This window comes from Trachurus japonicus, chromosome 9 (assembly GCF_045865225.1).
Source record: "Trachurus japonicus isolate A0001 chromosome 9, Traja_1.0".
NCBI classification, from domain to species: domain Eukaryota; kingdom Metazoa; phylum Chordata; class Actinopteri; order Carangiformes; family Carangidae; genus Trachurus; species Trachurus japonicus.
The window spans coordinates 31082115-31103392 of record NC_140915.1 but is presented as its reverse complement, the minus strand read 5'-3'; the positions used below and the strand labels follow the sequence as shown (position 1 = coordinate 31103392).

The window sequence follows — 21278 nt, the reverse complement described above, 5'->3', positions numbered from 1 at the left end:
ATTCCTTTAGGGTTTTAGGGGTGAGATATGAGGAGTTTTAGGAGTATTAGGAGCGTGTTCTTGTAGTGACTGGGCTGCACTCACAGGTGTTGAAGCTTGTCTCTTCCCTCAGGGTGTCCAATTTTCATGCCATATCTGAGTCATTGTCAAATAAACAAGTATCCCCATAACTCACGCATACCTCTTTGGTTATGTAGCCGTCCTTATTAATGTCGTAGAGGTTAAAGGCCCAGTTGAGCTTCTCGGTGACTGAACCTCGGAGCAGCACAGACAGGCCAATCACAAAGTCCTCGAAGCGGATTGAACCGTTTCTGTCGATGTCAAATGCGTTGAACAGGAAGTGAGCGTAGGTGGTTGCATCTGTGGACAAATGAGACATCAGAGTCATAGATTCAGTGTACTGTATGCTCAACTTCTCCACTGAAAATTTATCTTGAGCTTAATATAGAACTAGAAACTGCCTGATGAACTTGAGGAGTAATCTGTTATTTACTTCTATCATCTGGCAGGAGTTCGGAGTTGTTAGCTGCTTTATCTATCGCATTCTGTGACTTTTACTTTCTTTTACTTTCTGTATTTTTAGGCTGATAGCTATATGATTTATTTTACTTTGGTAAATGTAATGTCTTACTTGCTGACCTTGTGGTTAAAAGGGTATTTTATGAAGAAATGTAGCTACAATGCTGTGAAAGTCTCTAAGCCAGCATACAGTAGGTTCGTTACGTTGTAATTGAAGTAAAACACTAGATAAACAGTCACAATTTTGTTAACAACTGAGAGACTTTGTGTACCATGCATCAGATCTGTCCTTCATATACAAATACAAATAAAGCAGCCAATATGAGTAAGATGTTCCCTAATGTCCCTAACATTTCAGGGAACCCTCCCTTCAGCCAAAAAAGAGCAGACCCATCCTTTAACAATTTCCATCATCTCTAACGAGACAGAACTGTAGAGGAGAGACTGTATTATCATCTAACCTCCTTGGGGAAAGAACTGAGAATAGATGGACTTGAATGTCTCCTCATCGACCATCCCGCTGGGACACTCCTGCTCAAGAGAGGTACAAAAAAAGAGATATATTTTAGAATAATTCAAGTCTATTTAAAGCATAGTAATGGCAGAAAAGCAATTAGGACCATCCTATAGCAGCCAGACGTACATTCTTAAAGCCTCGATAGAGAGACTGAAGCTCCTTCCTGGTGAACTTGGTCTGAGCCTGTAACTGGTCCAGCCCCTCCGGCTGGTGACGCACCGTCGACAGCTCCAAGTCACTGTCGCTGCTGTCTGTGGGAGAAAGAGAAAGAGAGAGAGAGAGGGAGAGAGAAAGGGGTGGATAGACAGACAGGAAGAGAGAGAAGCAAGGAAGAGAGAGAAGTGATGTAGAGAAAGAGAGAAAGATGAAGAGAAAAAGAGGGAGGATGGGGCAGACATTGAGTGTGTGGATGCAGGTCAACATTTGGGGAGGGTTGGAATCAGACATTCAACGGGGAGGTTTTTGTTATAGAGGTGGTGGGGAAAGTGTGAGTATCAGAGAGCGATTTAGTAGTAAAAAAAAAAAAACTGCAGAGGAGCAAAAGGCAGGCAAACGAGGGAGTGAAAAAGAAGAGGAGGTACTTTCTTTATGGTGGACATGTCCCTGCACTAGTATCATTTTATTCTTAAAAAAAAAAAGAAGAAGAAAAAAAAGCCACTATTAGAAAATCTGAATTTGAGAAAATCAATTGAAAACACTTTTTCTTACTCACAGAGCAAATCACAAATGCACACTCAAGTGTCACTGCATTATTGCTAAGGAGTTCACACACACTAAGAGAAAGCACTACACGTCTGGAAAAAAAGAAAACATTCAAAAGAAAAAAAAGGGGGTTGTTTTCTCCAAGTATAGTCTGGGTTTCTACAGATACCATACTCACCATCTTTATACACAGAGAGAACAGTAGAGGAGGTGGGGGGTTGACACCGAGATGGGGTGAAAGAGAGTAAATGGAGAACAGTGGGAGAGTGATAGTAAGAGGAAGAAAAACAAAAAGACAACAAGTCAAGTCAGATCGGACACAGAGCGGGCTGAACAGTGAGAACTGAGCTACGAGGACGTTATACTGATAAAACATCCAGCAGAGCAGTGACATGTAATACACTGTGAACCATCAACCCAAACTAAGACAGTCCAGTTGCCAAGGAGACAGCAGGAGATGACCTCTAACTCCTTCAGCAGATAAAATCTCCCACTACTAAAGTGGAAGCATGTGTAAAATAAAAGTTTTTCTACTGTAAACAGAGAATAAGTGATGAGTTAAAACTTTATTCTTAACCTTGGAAACAGTAGTTTAAGATAAAACTGTCCATCTACATATAGGTTTTAACACCACTTATGTTACATTCATGTCCTGTTATCATTCTGTTATTATTATGGCTTGATCCACTTTGTGGCATGAGTCAAAATGAAAACAGGGAAATAGTTATAGTTCTTATAGTTCCAGTTAGACAGAGACTGACCGATACGTTAGAGAGCTGATTCGTCAGCTTATTTCAGATCATTGCAGATCATAAACCAGTTTGGTGTGTCTAACAACAGATGGTATGAAACGTTAAAGTATATTACAATTGCATGGTGCGTCCACCAGTGAGAGTCCACTGTTGAGAACACACCAATCCCTGTGCTTTCAGGGAACTCTGCAGACTCACTGTTTGTGGATCTGTGTTTAATGCTGCTCATTTTCTTGTGTGATATTAAACCATGTTCCCCTCATTTGTGTCACTTCTAAAGCACAGGAAAACAGCTGTGCTGGGCTACGGCTCATTGACAGACTTGATTTTTGCTAACTTGTGCAACAGTTCTGTGATTTTCTCCTTCTCACTCCTCTGCATAATGTCAAAAGCCACTTTAAAACACTGCAAATTTAATCTGTTAGCCATTAAGCTAGCTGCAAATTGTGAGTGGAAAACACATGATGGACCACTAACCCTACAGTAAAGTTTGACATTTCAAAATAAATGGTTAATGGTCATACTCAAAGGATTATAAGACCAGCTGAGAAACACTAGAAATAAATGTAAATGACAGTGGAAGGTGACACTCCCTGTGCCCCCTCAATAACTGAATAAATCCTAAGCCAAGATGTTATGTGTTTCTCCTTGTCCTTGTCCTCCTCCTCCTCCTCCTCCTCCTCCTCACTGCCCCTCTCCCAGGTTGTCTCACCAGTCTCAGTGATGTCGATCAGGCCCAGCAGGTGCATGAGCTTGAGGAACATAATCACCAGGCAGACGATCCCAACTGTCTGCAGTCCCTCCGTCTCCCACCTCACACTCATCTTCCCCTCGTCTTCTAACTTTTCGTCTTCCACGGTCCCGTCTTTGTTTTTACCTCCTACATAATTGGTCTTTCCTCACACCTTCCTTTCAGTCCTTTCTTCCTGTCTCTGAAAACAGTGTCACTCACTCATCACTTTTTCTTTGACAGTTTTTTTCTCCCGTAGTTTCTGTTACTCAATATAGCTCTCCCCCTTCGACCTTTTTAATTGACTGCTTTTTTCCCCCTGTGTTCTCTCTGGCTCTAATGGATCTCTCTGGATATTCTCCGCTGCTAAGAGCAGGGTCTGGCAGGTCTTTTTTAAGGTCAAATGGACCTTAAAAAGACTGGAGATTATTGCTGTAAAAATGCCTTTAAAGAGTGAGTGACAGGCAGAAAGAGGAAAATAAATCCATGGGAAATCCAAGCGAACAAAAAACAAGCTGAAATAGTCTCACATCGTTTTTGGAAAAAAGTAGGGATTCCTCCGGTGTAAAATATTCCTCTAATGCACGACAAAACTCATCACAAGATCCCAACGATGTCCAACATTTATCCACTGAGTGCTGACTGAGTGACGGAACTCCTCTGAATCCTCCCTTCATCTCACATCCTAGTTTCTGATAATTAACCTGTGAACTCCTGAGAAACTAGTGCAGAACTGCAATTCTCCCATTTTCATCAAAACAACTACACAGAAGAAGAGAAGACAACCCAACAAGAAAATGAGCAAAGCAGCTTTAAATGTGTGACACCAATAATGACTGATTTATTTTTGTGAAAGAATTTGCCTTTAAGGAACATGAAAGCGGTGTGGGAGGTGGGGAGTGGGGGGTGGCAAAGGTCAACAGGTGTCCTGAATCCCATTTCCCCAGTCAGCTCTGTGATCCACTTTCTAATTGTTCCCCTGACTCTCCTGGGGTCTGTAACACAGATTTAATGCTGTATTAACTCAGTGGATTCCTGTCACATGCTCATACTCGTGTAATAACTGGAAACAGTGAGCAAACGCTCCCTCGGGCCCTGTGACACTTGTTCAAAACCCATTTCATTGTCTCATCTTGAAGGAGAGGCTGCTGCTGCTTCTCCACGGTGGAGACTAATGAAATAACAGGAACAGAGCTGCGGTGTTCAGGAAAACATATTAAACTGAGATTTATGATGTCAACAGGACACTAATGCTATCCTAGATGGAGAAAATAGAAAATCCCTCTTTGTCTCCAATCACAATTAAGATTAAAGCTCTATGGATACCTTCTCATTCTATATGCGGAGGAGAGAGACAACATGAATAAACAGTATGTGACAAGTCACTTGTGCTTATAGCAACAATTTATTGCAACTACTTCATTTGATAACTTAAGATCTGTTACGACTTTACTCTGAATGTCTCTTTGGACCAGGACCCATCCCAGCTGACAGGGTGAGGGCAGGGTGCAGGTTGCCAGTCTATCACCGGGCCGACACACAGAGACACACAAGACCCAACAACCTAGTGTAAATGTCTTTGGACTGTGGGGGGAAGCTCGAGTGCCCAAAGAGGACAGACATGGCAGGAACCTGCAAACTCCACCCAGCCTGCAATCAAACCCGAAGCCTTGCTGAGAGGTGAGAGCGCCAACCACCACACCACCACACCACCCTATACTTTTGTCATCCAGCATCCAATTCCTCACCCACAGCACACAGGTGCCTGAGAATTGTGGTGGTTTCCTGCATAGTATCATTAAGCTATTATTAGCATCAAACAGAAAGTAAATGATATTTACACGTTAAGATAAGACTTTATTGATCCTGAAACGAAGATTCCTTTTAGTCATTTTAGGCAGTCAGGGTGAAAAAAACACGTGCCGGGAAATTATATCAAGGACTTGTTAAAAAGAGAGTAATAAAATTGTTCTGGTTAACAGAAGTGATTGGTGAACAAAACCTGGTTAACAGCAGGTGAATGGATAAACAGGGGTACAGGCAAAAGGAAACTACAGGAAACAGGCTGACAATAAACAGTAAGCAAACAATAATCAGGAAGCTATAAACAGGTGAGATGGGTTCCAGGGAAACTCAGGTAATTACTAAGAGACAGTATGTGGCAGAGGAGAAAATACAAACACATACAAAGAGTACAATTTCAATTACAAAATACAATAGCATAGATTCGAGGAAGGCACGCAGGCCTTACTCATGACATAAATGCCACCCATTAGTACTTAACTTTAGAGATGCCAGGATGCAAAGATCCATAAATGCAGATGTGCAATAAGTTGAATGAAACGATTCCTTTCCTTCCCATCTCTCTGTTCAGTTTATTGATGTGACTCACTAAAATATCCTGCACGAGTCAAATGCGGAGACAAAATACCAGATATCGGTATCACAGAGTCTCAGAATAGGGCTTATACATCTCTACAGACAAGGCTACCTCATGGCATTGATGCCGTCCAAAAATAGGACCAGGCTGGACCGAACCCAAAATCGACATCAGAACAGAGAGGACCAGACTGAAACAACGTTCAAAGGCCGGTGGCTTCATCTGAGATCAGATCACTTACCCCAAACACAAGTCTGTACACACACAGTGAGAGTGAAGCTGTGTATTTCTTTTGTAAAACAGAATGTGTAGGATAATTTCTTCAAAGCTGATGATATAAATAATGCAACAAATAAACTAGCAGACCTTACTGGCCTGCTGACTGACAGAAGGCATCTCATGTACCACTATCTGAGTTCACATTAAGATGGATATTACAATTTACTGTAAGTTTTATTATGTAATTTGTTTGATATGTTTTTTTATTACATCTGCCTGATTACTATAATAATCATTTACTACTCTATGTCCTCCAGAATGGATATGTAGATGTTTAAAAGTTTAACAGCTTGATGTCTCCCGTTCACCATGCTCTGTGTTTGTGTACAGTAGTTGAGGTTTCAAGTCTGACACATGACACTGGACCCATAAGATCAATAAAGTCTTATCTTAACTGGACCACAATTCCCTTACAAATTAAATGCAAGAGTGTATGTTCAGTGTCCTAAGTCCACAGACTGAAACTGTTCTGTCTGGTGTTAGGAGTAACTTCACAGCAGGCTGAAGGGCAGCATTACATACAAACTTTAACCACCAGAGGTCAGCAAAACCACATTTTTAGGGGCTGTTACTGCATCTTATTTTAAACACACATACACACGCACACACCCATGCACATTATACAGGTTTTATATTTTGATGTCAACTTACAGTCTGACAGTAAATAGGTCTGTAGAGGAAATAAATATCAAGTTTAATTGACTAATTGTAACTGTAGATCGAGATGAAATGATAAGTTATCTGTCAGTTTGTAGATAAACAGGAAATGAAATATGATTTTTCATGCAAAACTGTTCAATTTCGAAAAAGGTGTTACTGTAGTTGTATGATGTCATCTCTTCTTCAAGACATAACATCCTCTTATATTCCCAGAAATATTACTAAGCACATGACCTCAGCACCCTGAAGTGAAGCTCTCATAAAATAGTCTGCTGCTTTGAAGAATAAAGAATCCACACATTAAATAAAAGTACAAAAGTAAAAAAAAAAAAATCTAGGTTTTACAAACAAGGAAAATATAACTGTACCTTCAACAGACAAGAAACAAGTGACTAAAAATGGCTCCTATGTGCCCAGCACCACAACGAGAGCTTTAAGAACTACTGTGATCATCACCAGGCTGATGTTTTAAGCAGGGCTGCTCCCAGTAGCTTACATTCTACATTACATTCATAAACCTTTGTTGGTGTTTCTTGTCGATCTGTATCTGTATTTTAATGTTGTGAACTTCATATACAAAGAATGGTTTCCAAGCCGGGTCAGGGCCCTCCAGTGGGTCACAACATAAATCTGAAGGGTCATGAGTTGATTTATGGGAGACGGGAAACTGCAACGCTTTGTTTTGATTCCCTCTTTTGTGGATGATTGAATAGTTTTTAATTTCGAGGGGAAATGTGCCTTTGATGGAGTTGATACCAACAACAACACTACAAGAAGCTCATATCTGAAACATATCTTTCTGTCCGTAGCACCATAGCTACATTTTTGTAGCTGTTTACAAGCTCAGAAGACTGGCAACCAGTTTGATCTTTTTTTTTTTTTTTACCTCCAGCTGAAGAATATACTACCAAAGAATATGTGCACCTCAAACAAGACCTGTTTTAAATCTATTTCTATATAACACTGGTCAGCAAGAGAGTACGACATGTGGAATTTCACGCCTTCAACTCATGATATCAAATAGTTACACATGATAAAGATATTGAGAAGATGCTGAAGCAGGTGAGTTAATGAAACTGTATTTGGTAAATTAGTCCCACTGGGAGAAGATGAAGTGGCAAAAGGAGGAAGGAGACACATGAGGAGAAATTTGGAGGCTACTGCCCTTCAGGGTCCTAGAGGAGTACTCCAGGCTCCATATTTAGGCGATCTCAGAGAAAGCCTGTTCGATACTGCATGTATAATTGATGTGAAGTAATGCTAAACCAAGGTGTAGGCCCTGCCAGGGCAGGATAAGGAGGAGGAGGAGGAAGAGGAAGAGGAGGAGGAGGAGGAGGGATGGTGTTGCTATTGGAAGAACCGAAGATTGGAGAGATTGAGAGGAATGATAAATTATGAAAGGGCATTACTGATGTTTTGTTGAATTTATTACTTATCATGCTGGGCCATGAGAGAACCACTAATGTGCCGACTGGAGCCTTCCTGCTGTAATCGTCTTGGCAAACTGACTGCAGGCCACTCTGACTGGCTGGCCTTCAGCCCAAACCTTTAATCAAAGGGAACTGCATCAGTCAAAGAGCAGTATCTGATGTCTCTTTTACAGTCCCAAATGCACACAGTCAATTGGCCCATCAATGTTTTATGGTATATCCCTTCGTAGGCCAAATAAAACATCCCATTAACCTTTTTCCAGTCTGTTGCCATACATAGGTTTACCGGCAGTGCAGATTTAATACTGCAATTACAAATATTAAACATACATTTCAGCTAATCTTTAGCATTTTATATCTATTCTATTTTGTTTGACTGTTGACCTGTATGGACAGATGATAAGCAGTGGATGGATGGATGGACGGATGGATTTGTATTTGTTTACTTGATCACTGGCAGAGAGTTGACAGGGAACAATGGAACATGATGATTCTTTGTCAGATTCAAATCGAGAACATTGTTTTTTACATGGCTCATTAACCACTTTTACACTACTCATTTTATAAATGTATTTTAACAGGGACAATACAGACTGATCACAAGTACTCCTCACACCTGGATGACCATCTAGTTCTTTGTCTCTATGGTGTGACACCACCCAGTTTGACTGGCTAACACTGCTGTCATGGTGATGGTGAGCCAAGAACCAACTGTTGTTCCCAGTGTCATGTTAATAAACCATTCAATGTTTCTAAAACAAATAATTGTATTTATTTATCATTTTTATGCACCTTTGGTTTGGTTTATTATTTTATTAATGAGTCATGTTTTTTGGTTGTAACTTGTATTCTTGTTAAATAAACATTTGATCACAAAAAAAAAAAAGTCTCTAAAACAGTCAGTGCATAAAGTGAGTCATCGTATGTACTGTATGTGCATAGTGCAAACTGCAAACTGCAGGTATCCGTTAACCAGCACAGGGGCCTCAGGTGGGCCCTTACCTTCAAATGAGGACATGGGCTCCAGGATGCCAAACTGCTTGAGAACTGCCATGAAGAGGATGATGACCACTCCGATGGCAAACAGCTCCATCCCCTGAATCCCCATGGCTGCAGAGAGGAGGGAGCCTGCTCAGGGCTCCAGCCTGCACAGTAAGGCCTGGCCTCGGGGGGCGAGGACGGGAAGCCCAGGCTGGCCTGGGTAACGCTGGGCCAAGGCAGTCCACAACAAGGGCTTTCAGCAGAGATGAGCCAAGATGTGACAGGAACCAATCTGGGTGGCGGGTGGTGACTGCATGGGTTTGTTTCCAGGCCCAGGACAAAGCATGAGAACGAGGCCAGCAAGCTGGATGAAGGCTGCTCCAATGTCAACACTGATGCTGAAGTGGAAAATATGTGGAAGTCGACATATATGGAAAACTTCCCTCTCTGGACCCATGAGGGAAAATGGGGGTTGTGTCATCAGCCATTTATCACAGTGCATTAAAGGAGACGTTTAGAGTCACTTTTCAGACTTTCTTCCCGCACGTACACTCAGAAGTCCGGACTGGCAAAGACACAAGTTACTGCAAGTCCTCTTAATCCAAACAGCTATTATCTGTCCTCACGTCATAGCTTTCACTCATTATTCACATTGTGGTTTTATATGAAAACGTCATTTGATAAAAGCAAAGATTTCGGTGCAGGCTTTGTGTCCATGTTCATAATGTTGCTCCATTTAGGTGGGAGAAAGTCTGGATAAATGCAACTGACTTACAGAAATACAAAACAACAGGAAGCAGAACATGAAATACTTGAGTCTTCTCATCTTCCAGGGCATACAATGGCAAAACAGCATTAGCAATGGTAGATGAATTACCCCATTATATCGCCAACCACACCAGTAGTTTATGAAACCTCAGCTCTAGAGCATGCAACGGACGATCTGTATCTGCAGGCTGAGGGCGATACGTCTATCTCCACTCTCTCTACTCAATCTGCAACAACATTCACAGTAACAATCAGGATGAGATAATCTCCTAAAATAGACCTGCTAGTCAACACAAAACAGCAGACTTTCATGCAAAGTGAAAACTTGGTAGCACAAAGCTGTGCTGTGCAAACAATTAAATAAATGTATCTTGTATTTACTTATGGGACGCGTGACGCTTTAAACCAGCCAAGTAACCTCTTGTCCTGCTGTGTCTCTCTTGGTAATCCTGTGGTCCAACCAACACCTCTCAGGACTGACTCACAGATAGTTCAGTTCAGGCTCAGTGTTGTTGATTCAGTCCACTTCACTGTCCGTCCCAATCGAGGTCCAGATATGGAAGAGTGTGGCTCTGGAGACAAGGCACTTAGAGCGGCGGCGGCGGCGGCGGCAACAGTAGCAGCAGCGTCCACTGAGGGAAATCCTGAGAAACTGAGAGAGGCTGTGAGGAATGAAACCTCCTCCCCCCTTGTCTACCTCCTCCCCACATACTTTGCCATCACTCCCTGGTCTCTGCCGCTCTCTGAATGTATCTGTTGCTGTTTCTAGTTGCAACTTCGCCTCCCCTTGACTCCTTCAGCCACTCCTCGCCCCAGCTGAGGTTTAAAACCACAGTGCCCTGTCCACCTTAAACCGTCCACCCATCTTGTCCTTCTTGTGGTCTCTCCTTACTCCACCACTGCACTCCTCTTCGTCAGTCCATCTGATTGGCTTTTGCACCCCGGGGCTTGCCACCTCCTCCTCCTGCCGTCTCCGTCATTCCATAACTTTGGCCAACCGCAGACTTTCTCTCCTCCTGTGCTCGGTTTCTTCTTTCCTCTAAAAACTGTCGCTTCCTTCCTTCCTTCCTTCCCCACCACATCCACCTCTTTGTCTTCTCTCTCTGTATCCAGGGGCTTTGTGTTTTGTATTGCATCTTTTCGTGATCCCTGTGATCATTTTGTATCTCTTTGTGGTCATTTTTTTGTCTTTAAAGTTGTTTTGCCTATTTTTGTGTTTGCTTTGCCCTACTTCTTGCATCAATTTATTTCTAGTATTAGTCATTTTGCATCTCTTTGTGGTCATTTAGCATCTATTTTTAAGTTGTTTTGTGTCTCACTCCTGTCAGATTACATCTCAGCTTGTGTCTATTGTTGTGTCTCTTTGTGTAGTCATTTGATATAGTTTCCAAGAAGAAATAGGTGGCAGTTACCTCACAATGAGGCCCTGTACCTGAGCTCAGGAGTCAAAATATGACACTTATAAGCCAACTACCACAGTCACTTTTTGACCCTATTGAGAGAGCAGCCATGGTGATGACACCGCTCTTAATGGAGAAAACTCAGGTCCTGCCCCTGTTACTCAGATATGTGCATGCACACAAACACATTGAGATCTAATAGGAGGGACACCCCACTTCCTCCACTCTTCAACTCCTCCACAGTCCCTCTGCTTTCATCTATATTTATCTTTTCTCTGCAAACCATCTCGCGTTTGAATGAAGAAGAAGCCTGTATGTTAAAATACATACATATACAACTGTATATAATTACAGTAATACATGTGGGTATGTGCAACAGTTTGAAAGGGATGACATTGAAAAATATTATTACTGTGTGTGGTCTGTTTAGCAGGTCAAGGGGGGATAACTGATGACTCTGCACTTGCTAATGCATCAAGACATGATAAGCGAAAGGATATGTGCATGTGTGCGTGTGCGTGTGTGTGTGTGTGTGTTAATGGATTGACTTGGTTGAGATAGGAGATGCAGATGGGAGGCTACAGTGAGAGAAATCAATATGTTTGTGGTGAGGTGGTGGTGGTGGCTGCAGTGTAGTTAACCCCTCTTTGTCCTCTCTGTACGATTTTAGAGGAAAAAAGTCAAATTTGTGAGTCAACCATTCATCATATTATCACTACTCTATCTTCAGTCTGTCCTGCTGCTGCTGCTTAAAGGGATAGTTCAACATTTTTGGCAAATTGGCCCATTGCCATAATCCATATAGTCATAGCAGTAGGTTCGTTAACTTTAATTGTTGGTGCAAGCTGTTTTTAGAACGGCGGAGCAGAGCCGTGAGCTGCTCAGAGCTACGCTATGGAGGCTAATGGAATTTCTTGGTTTCCCTCATCAAACTCAATCAAATACACAATCCAACAACTCCAAAACGCCCTGGTGGACAAGTTGTGACCTGCACAATCACCACGCTATGAGATAATAACAGAACGTTACGAGACAGAGTTGTTTTAGAGGTAAATTCATGCAAAACCACTGATGTGCAGTTTTTCAGCAAGCAGTCTCTGCAACTATCCCTTTAATAAACAACACTCAGTGGCCGGGGATGATCTTTACATCCTGAAGGTCAAAGTTACATTTCAGTGGAGTTTTGGATCGAGTGGTCACATACCATGCATGTAAGGTGTCGGAGGTAATATACAGTATGTGTAGGTCTACTAGTGTCTATTTACAATATGTGCTTTGAGTTTGTTTACTTGCATATTGAAGCTAGGGTATAGAGCTTTCGTGGTGTGTGTGTCTGTGTGTGTGTTGGTTCCTCTGGGCAGGCCATTAGGATACTAACAGGTTTTTAAAAGGTATGCTTGCCCTGCATGCTGACACAACAGTCAGTAAATAGGGAGATAGGAGATTGTTTCTTTGCCGTTAGACACATCAGCAAAGATCATCAGTCCACACCACAGTCAGAGAGAAAGACACACTCAAATGACACTAAAACATTTATGAGTGCATAGAGACCAGTTTAAAATTATGGATAATAAGTCTATTCTCAGTTTGAACGCAGTTTGCTTTTTTATCCAGTGATAAATCTAACACACGAGGGCTTCAACAATTCAAGCTGCAGACAACTCACAAAGGTTTCTGGAGGATTTTACTAGAAAAGGAAGAAGGCAAGCGCAGGAGCCAATCCCAGCTAGTTCATATGGGTCCACCATGGACAGGACACCAGTCCCTCACATGGCCGACATGTAGACAACACACACTCATATTCACACCGATGGGTGATTTAGAGTCACCATTAAACCAAGTGTACATGTCTTTGGACTGTGGAAGAAAGCTGGAGAACCCACACAGACACGGGAAGAACATACAAACTCCACACAGAAAGGTCCGAGGCCCAGGAATCAAATCCAGAACCATGAACCTTGAAACTCTGAAATTAGAGTGGAGTGATAGAGTGATGATAGCTCATAATGTGCAGGTGAAATCTGACTTCCTACCTGAGCGATGGTACCTGGCTGCGCTGTGGCCACAGTGAGACAGGCAGCTGGGGCGGGACAGGCGCCTCCTGGCCTCCACAGACAGAGCAGCCATCACAGCTCCCATAGTGGAGATCAACTGCCACACCAACAAGGCTAGCAGCTCCGCTAACAAGCTGCTCTGAGATGCTCTGGACACTGCACAGGACCCCCGAAGAGATGGAGCGATCCAGCCAAGATCCAAACTTCAGAAGATTAAATGTGAAAGCTCAGTCATGGAGATCAATGCTAACAGAATGGTTGAAATGACTGAGCAGCTGAGTTTGATTCCAGGCTCTATAAGCTCAGGCTGAAAGAGGGTACATGAGCAAAGCTTCAAAGTCTGAATCTCAAGTACTGACGAGAGCAACTGCCCAACACTATGGAAAGGGTGTGTGTGCATGTGGGATACTTGTGCTTTTGCCAGATGTCACCTTTGAAAATCTGTTTGAGTTTTGTGACACCACGTCACAGAGAGAGAGTTGAAAAGAGGCAGGGATCAAACAGCTTCTGACCTTTCACATCACACACATCACACCTCCACACTCTCAGTCTTACTCCCTTCCTCTCATCCAATTGTTCTCCACATGGAAACATGACTATAAATCCTATCCACTATATCATTCTGATAGACTGGGAGGTTTTATAAATTCGCACTCCTGTGTGCTTCTTCAAACCCAAACAAACTGTGCCTTATCTCTCAAGGCTGCAGCCGAATGGACAAACTCATCTGTCACTGCCTGTATCGTTTCTCTGGGAACCTGTAGCCTACCCTGTGGAGGCAAAACTGGTCCTCCAGCTAAAGTGTCCCGAGGCAACCAGTTACCTCACTTGTAATTGACACTGTCTGCCAAGTGAAGAAAATTAAAATTTAGAAAACCCCAAATTCTCCCCAAAATATCTGTTTCTGCTGTGGAACTGTAGTTCGATAGACACATTCATCATTTTGTCTAATTTGTAACAAAACAAATTGACAAGCACCTTATATCTATTCCTGAAATATCTGTATCTGAGTTTTATCCATAGATTCTCTTTTTATCAGATATTTTATTTCTTATATTTTATTATATTTTAATGATTTGTTGACTTATTCATATAGAACTGTTACAGTAACCAAGCTAGCTGTGAACTGACATTTTACTTTCAGTAATGGGCATTGGGCAGGTATATGTTTGAAAGATGAGTTACTGTGTTGAGAGCTGAAGACATGGTGCCATGTCTGGGTCAGCTCAGATATTCCACTATAGCTGCTAGAATCACTCAGTGTCTCTGTCATTGGTCAAAAAAAAGAGAGAAATGAAACATGATGTTCCTGGGGTTTACTGTCCATATTTTGAGATAGTTTCCCATCAACTGCAGCAGCAGCAGCTGTTCAAAAGAAAACCTCCCTGATTTTCAAGAGAAACCACAGGTCCCATGACAAATTGTGTCATCAATGGTTTTGCCCACATCCTGGTTATCAGTCCAATCTCTGCATTTGTAATCCATGCAATGTAAAAACCTTCCTTCTCTACTAATGTTTCATTAACCATGGGAAGTGAGCCACACAGCAGCAAGCTGAGCTCCACTCTTTACCAGCAGTCTGTTGAACCTGTTCCTTTGTTCCACATATTTAACACAGAAAGGCATAAATTCTTTCTCTATCTAAGATTCATGTGATAGTTTGTTGGTGACTAGGAAAAAAAACTGACAACACAAACATGAGAACAGGCTGGTACTTAGCCACAAGTAGAGCATAATGCTATGATACAAAAACTATCAACAACAACAAAAGGATCAACACTGTTGTGAGAGTGAAATGAAGACAATAATTATTTTCATTGTAATATCTGCACTATATCATAGTGTAATAAAAGTGACAGAGAAAAACAGGGTTATTATAAACTATATGCTTCCCTTCTATCTAGGAGTGAATCTAATGATATTCACACACTAGCGAAGAGTGAACTAATACTTTTTGGTCGTGATGTTTGAATACACTCACTAAAGGAATTAATGAAATATATTTTTAATCTCCGTTGTACACTGTTAATATTGTTTTCTCATCTATCTCTTCACAAGACAAGATACATTTCTGAAAATGTACAACTATTCCTTTAACAATCCACAACAACTTATGCTTAAATTAGGTAAATTAATTGTATTGATTGACTGATTCCCTGGTGACTGAATAATTAAATTGAGGATAAAGAAAATCATCAGTTCAAGACTAACAATGTGCTATCCCCATTGACCACTAGAGGGCGATGGACACTAAGCAGCACGACAGAGCCAACGACCACACAGTCAGTCCACAACAGGGAAGACGCTGATATGAAACTTGAGAGAACAGATCAAATATTTCAGACTATTCCAAGACCATATATGAGCTTACTCAGCTGCTCTGTGGTCTGTCACATCATCACTGTCTGTGTTTCACAAGAAGTGATTGATTAGTAACAACGCATACAATACATGGAGAAAAGCAAGCTTCAAAGAAATATAATATTGCAGCACTGAAGCCTGCCTGTGACTCTCTGTAGTGTATAGTATAACGATACACAGGTGGCAGCCTGCATGGTGAGTTCAAGTACCTCTTACTGTGGTTCGAGCTTCTGGGACCAAACACATTACAACCTCCATGTCTGTTTAATGCTCACATCTTCCCTAACAACCTGCCCCAGGGACCAAACAGGCAAACTTTTCCTCCTGTATAAACACACTGCCCTCTGTGAATGCAGTAAACAACACTGCAGACATCCTTATTAGCCGAGAGGCCTCTTCACTAAAAGCTGCTGCAGAAATTGGTCAAGTGTTGGTCTAAAGGCAGGTTAAAAAAAACTGCTTTTCCCACTGCTGCTGTCTCTGCTTTACATGTTCTACCGCTGAATTTGTTCCACTTAAAACCAACCCCAGTCTCACTTCCATAAGAGATAATCTCCCTTTCATAAACCCACCTCAGCCAGGCAGGTTCAAAGCCAGTCTTAGCTGCGTAATTAAAGCAGGGACTTCTTAATCAAAGCTCATTTTTCTCCTCTCCTCTTTGCCCTGGCTTGCCCTTTTTTTTTTTTTTACAGCTCTCATTTCTTTTTATCCAACGCATAAATATCTCTTTTTACTCTACCCTCACTCTTCCACGCTGTGGGCAGAATTAGGTTTTGCTAATGGATCAGTGGTGACCTGGATGCCTACCTGAGCAGGAGTCCATTCTGGAGATTCAGACTGGGAGGTGGCACAATGCAGAGAGGCTAAACAAAGCGAGTGAGCAAAAGAGGCCAGTTTATCACCTGCAGTGAACATTTATCATCAAGTCTTGTCTCACTGCGACTCTTTACTGTAAAAGAGGACAAGCAAACACTGCACCCGGAGGTGTCCCAATCAGTCTGCAGCCTGCACACACTTTAGGAGAGCAGCAGGAGATTTCAGACAGAAGGGATCAACATTTACAGACAACAGTGAAGAGATATGGATAAATGGAGATAAAGAGGAAACAGTGGGGACAGGAAGACAGAGGGAGACTGTGCTGATTCAGCTCAGTATCCGTGTGGTCATTGGATGAGAGGACAGGACACAGGAGGAGGACGGAGGATAGACTTACATCTAATCAATGATGAACAGGAGGACGCACGGTCTAACTCAAGAAGGACAGTGGTAGAAAAAAAAAAGTGAACAGACCAGTCCGTCCACTGAGACCATCTGATGAGTTGAGAGGGGAAAAGTTTGGTGGAAATCTTAACTCACAAAATATGACAAAGGACGCAAACCGACACTGAGCAAGGTTCTGTATTATATTTAACAAATGTTTCACATGATTTTAAATGTTGATGTTAATCTGACAGTTGTAGCTGACAGTCAGACATTAGTCAGTTGATACTTTGTGTTATTAATTTACAGCTGCAAAGTAACTCAAAGTACTAAAACATGGTGCCGTAGTTGAATTACATGGCATAGAAAGTAAATTCAGCATCTTGAGTAGTGGTTCAGTCATTAAATAAGGAGGTAGACAGTAAGTATGCAGGATGCTTATAACAGTAAGGTGTATCTACACATATTTTCTTGACACTCTCTATAGATCCAGCAGCAGCAAATAGACATCTACCTTAATGTTCTGTGGACAAAAGTACAGTTTCCATGAATGAGAGAGAATACCTTGAACCACCGTCCCAGTGATGAAGCCAAAGAAGCAGCGCAGCAGTTTGGCGATCTCCTTCTCACACTGTGCCCTGCACGGATTCATTGTCTAAACTTTGACCTCAAAAACAGGAAAATACAGTGTCTCCAAAAAAAAAAAAAAAAAAAAGGAAAAAGTGCTTCACCCAAAAACTGTAAAAAAAACTTGCAGAAAAAGTACTTCAGTCTTTGATTTTCTTTCCTTTCAGGCGACGCTGCCTGTTCCCCTTGGACGACACTCCTTTTTAAACTGGTGCCCCAGTTTGCATACAGGTGATGTTCACTCCTCCCTCATCTCATCCTCCTCTTTCACTTGTTTCTCCCTCCTTTACCCTTGTTGCCTGCTCCTGCAAGTTGAATTGAATTGCTTTTTGGTGTGTCCTGACGCTCTGGTCGCTGTCGTTTCATATGACCGACCCTGACAAACAACAACACACACTACACTGACACTTGTTAACACTGCTCCTGTTTCACCCTTCATTAGGCCGCGGTGCTGCACGGTCACCGGGACGCGCTCGCCCTCTGAAGTTCGGCTCACTTTCTGTGGCAGACACAAGACGCACAGACACGAGCCAGCGTAGCAATGATAGTTCAGTGAAGAAATCTTACCGCTCTTCTTCCTCCCCCCTCCCCTCTTTGTCTCGCTTCCATATCTAATCCGACTCATGTTACACTTTTCATATTACCCTCGTTCCTATCTCCCCGGTTTGTCTCTTTTATGGCCTCATTATCTGACTCTTCAGACTCTTAGCAAGTTACTTTGTCTGAAGATTAAACTGTGTACTGAGTGTAATGTCTCCATCAAGTGAAAACTATACTCATGTAGCACAGAAGGCTGTTTGTTTGACCGCCTCTGCACTTCAGGGTTAGAGTGGAACTCATTAATTAACACTGACACAATCAACAGAAAATTATTTATTAAACAATTAATAAGGATAGACTGTGTAATCTGTTGTATTAAGTGTTGGCCCTGGACACCTTCCAGTCAGAAAATAATTTGTTCTATTTTGCTCTCCAAACTGAACCAATATTGTGACACTTTGTGTAAAAGCAAGGCACTTTGACTCCTGTCCGTGTAGCCTATCATCAGGAGGGCAAATGCAAGTTTTCAAAAATGTTATAGGCCTATTTCTCACAGGCATGCAAAAATCTAATTAGATCACCTACTCAACAGGGTGTGAGTATAAGGATCATACAAAGAACATGTTCTCCTCTCCACCACCTAAGTCTGTTTATATTAAGGATGCACTGTGAGAGTTTGCACATGCATAATGGCACATTCACCTATTATTAGATATATAGTATAATTGAACATACAAACTGCTGCAACAGAAAAGTGACAGTAGCGACGTCAACTATTATATAATTCACAGTATTACACAACAAAACACAGGTGTAACATTAGGTGGCGTTGATAAGGGGTACAGTAGCCTACACTACACAGAGCAGGAGGAAAAATCTGAACAAATTGGTGAAGGTTGGAGCTTAACCCTGGAATCCTGAAACCAACACAACCTCATCTCTCTGAGACAGTTAGGACTGAAGCAGCCAAGAAAATGTCTTTGCATTAGTCTAGTTAGTAGGAAGGCGGGGTTCCCACGCACCCGAAAGGTATATTTTTCCAACTTAGCTTTTTGTAATCCTTAAGGTGTCTAGTAAATGAATTTTGATGATCCCTGCGCCAATTATTGTCCCATTGTTGAAATGTTAAAACAAAAACATGGGACAATATTTCAGGTTGGGATCATCAACATTTGTTTACAAGACATCTTGAAGATTGTAAAAATATAAAAGTTAGAAAAAAATGTCAATGAGGTGCATGGAGGAGGAGTTCCTGTGATAAAATTCTGCCATTGTTTTAACATTTTTTGGTGTTTTTTTGAGTTTTTATGTAGCATGTATGATTTAATCATGACAGTTTTCATCTCTACCAATTCCTCATGCCATAAGACAAAAAGAAAATGGGGTCAGTTGTCTCTGTAGGATGTATAGTTCAGGAGCTATATAGATTTACATTTTTCATTTTTCACAGTCAGAAATCCAGGATGGCCACAAAAGATGGTCAAAAATAAATTATGCATGGGACAATAATTGGCGCGGGGATCATCAAAATTCATTTACTAGACACCTTAAGGATTACAAAAAGCTAAGGTCGAAAAATATATATTTCGGGTGCATGGGAACCCCCCCTTCCTACAAGACTACACGTTCTGTTGATGTTTTGCAAATCATTTCTTTACTTATCTTCCACATCTTATCCCCCACAGTCACATGTAAATATACTGACTCTTAGAAGATGCATCATTAAGTCTCCAGAAACAAAAATGAGGGCATGGTTAATCAATTAACCGCAAACATAACTGATCAATTTGTTGATCATTAGTTGCACAGCAGGTGAGTAACGCCCCTGCCTTGGTGACACAGCATCCTCACTCATCCTGTCCACATCTGTCCTCATCTGTCCTCAGCTGTACACCTCATGTCCAGCAGTCTGTCAACCTGAGCTCCACCACCACCAACACTCTCTGATACACATCTCCCATCTCTGTGCTGCTATTTTTAGCTCCTAGCCATTACAGAGGTGAGGGCTTGCACTGACAACGCTGAGATGAAATAGATCCCATCACAGCGCTGCTTTTCTTTCTCTGTGTGTGACTGTTTTGTACTCACTGTGCTCCTGTTTCACCTGCACAAAGAGCTTTTTCACCCAATTTGGCAAACTGAAGAAAATAAAACCTGCAGGATTATCTGAATCTATTAAACAGTGGTGAGTGTTGGTGTGTATCAGGGAAGTTGAAACTACATTTGCAGCTGAGAACAGCCTCTTCAGCTCACTAGTAATAATGAAGGGAGCAAATGAGCAGATTCAGAACATGCACTCACCCTGCAGCATCTGATGTGCTCCAGCATCTCTGCACGTTTTGACACTTGTTGTCTGTCTGCAGTCCAACATGTTGTGCAGCTCCAGCACACATGCCTACAGTTTCAAAAGCACTGTCCACTAGATAGACTGGGGTACATGTTATTCAGGTGCACAGGACATTTGAAACTTAATATTTCTCTTCTAAAACACAGAAAACTCTATCCATAGTTGACCAAGTCTGCACCTGCCTAAGCATCTCCACACACATCCAGCCCAAACAATTGTTGCATCAGTGTTTTTGGATGGCAAGAGTCCTTTTAACTTTTAAAAATGCAAACAGTTTTCTAATGAAGCCACTTGGGGCCGCTAAAGTGAAAAGTTTTCTGGTGAAGCTGAAAAAACAAGAGCACTTAGTGAAGTGTTGCTGCCGGAGCCAAGGGAGGAAGAGGAGGAGGAGAGGCCAACCCAACCTGATACAACGTTTGTGTGTGTGTGATAGGACACAAGGGCAGATCTAATACGACTGAGTTGAACTCTCACATTCCAGTGTCCTGCTGTCGTTACATGGTACATGAGGCTAATTTACTTCTAAAATGTAAACTCTTTTCAGCCTTAGATGATGTTTGCTTCCTCATGAATATAACCTTTCTTTCAAAATAACCATGTCTCTGTACTTTCAATCTTCTTTAACTTGCAACTATGACTAAATCTATGACAGCTGGCTCTAGTCTCCCCAGTTATTTAACCAGACATGACTAATCCATCTCTGTTCACGCTGCCTTCCAGCAGGTACAGTATCTACAGAAAGCCTTTTTTGTGTTTTCCATCAGTGATGGAACATCAGCAAAATGTGAAAAGAGACTGAAATAAAAGTTGGTAAGAGCTGTGACCTGATGGAAATAATTACAAGCATACATCAGTGGGTAACAATGCTGGGAGCTTGGCAGACAGGGAGAGCTTTCATTCTGAGTCTGTGTCCCTGCAGGCCAGGGATTAATTGTGCACAATCCCAGCTTCACCACTGGGTGGAGCACTGAGACCAAATCCATCAACAAACCAGGACTAGAGCCCAGCACAAGCTTCTTACGGATCCAGGA

The 21278-nt window shown here is 41.9% G+C and overlaps 1 protein-coding gene across 4 annotated transcripts in view; it reads right to left on the bottom strand.

The window, feature by feature from the left end:
* The window catches only part of kcnip3b (Kv channel interacting protein 3b, calsenilin), a 42659-nt gene that overhangs the window by 4208 nt on the left and 17173 nt on the right, over positions 1–21278 (bottom strand). The window contains exons 1-4 of one of the 4 annotated variants that reach the window (XM_085787380.1): positions 8972–10628; positions 1163–1287; positions 981–1050; positions 182–360 (exon numbers count right to left, since the gene is read on the bottom strand). In XM_085787380.1, coding sequence (XP_085643506.1) covers positions 182–360; positions 981–1050; positions 1163–1287; positions 8972–9077 — 480 coding nt within the window. In that variant the 5' untranslated portion in view covers positions 9078–10628. Of the gene's footprint in view, positions 1–181; positions 361–980; positions 1051–1162; positions 1288–3202; positions 3865–8971; positions 10629–21278 lie in introns of those variants that run through there. The other 3 variants (XM_085787379.1, XM_085787377.1, XM_085787378.1) reach the window with 3 other exon arrangements.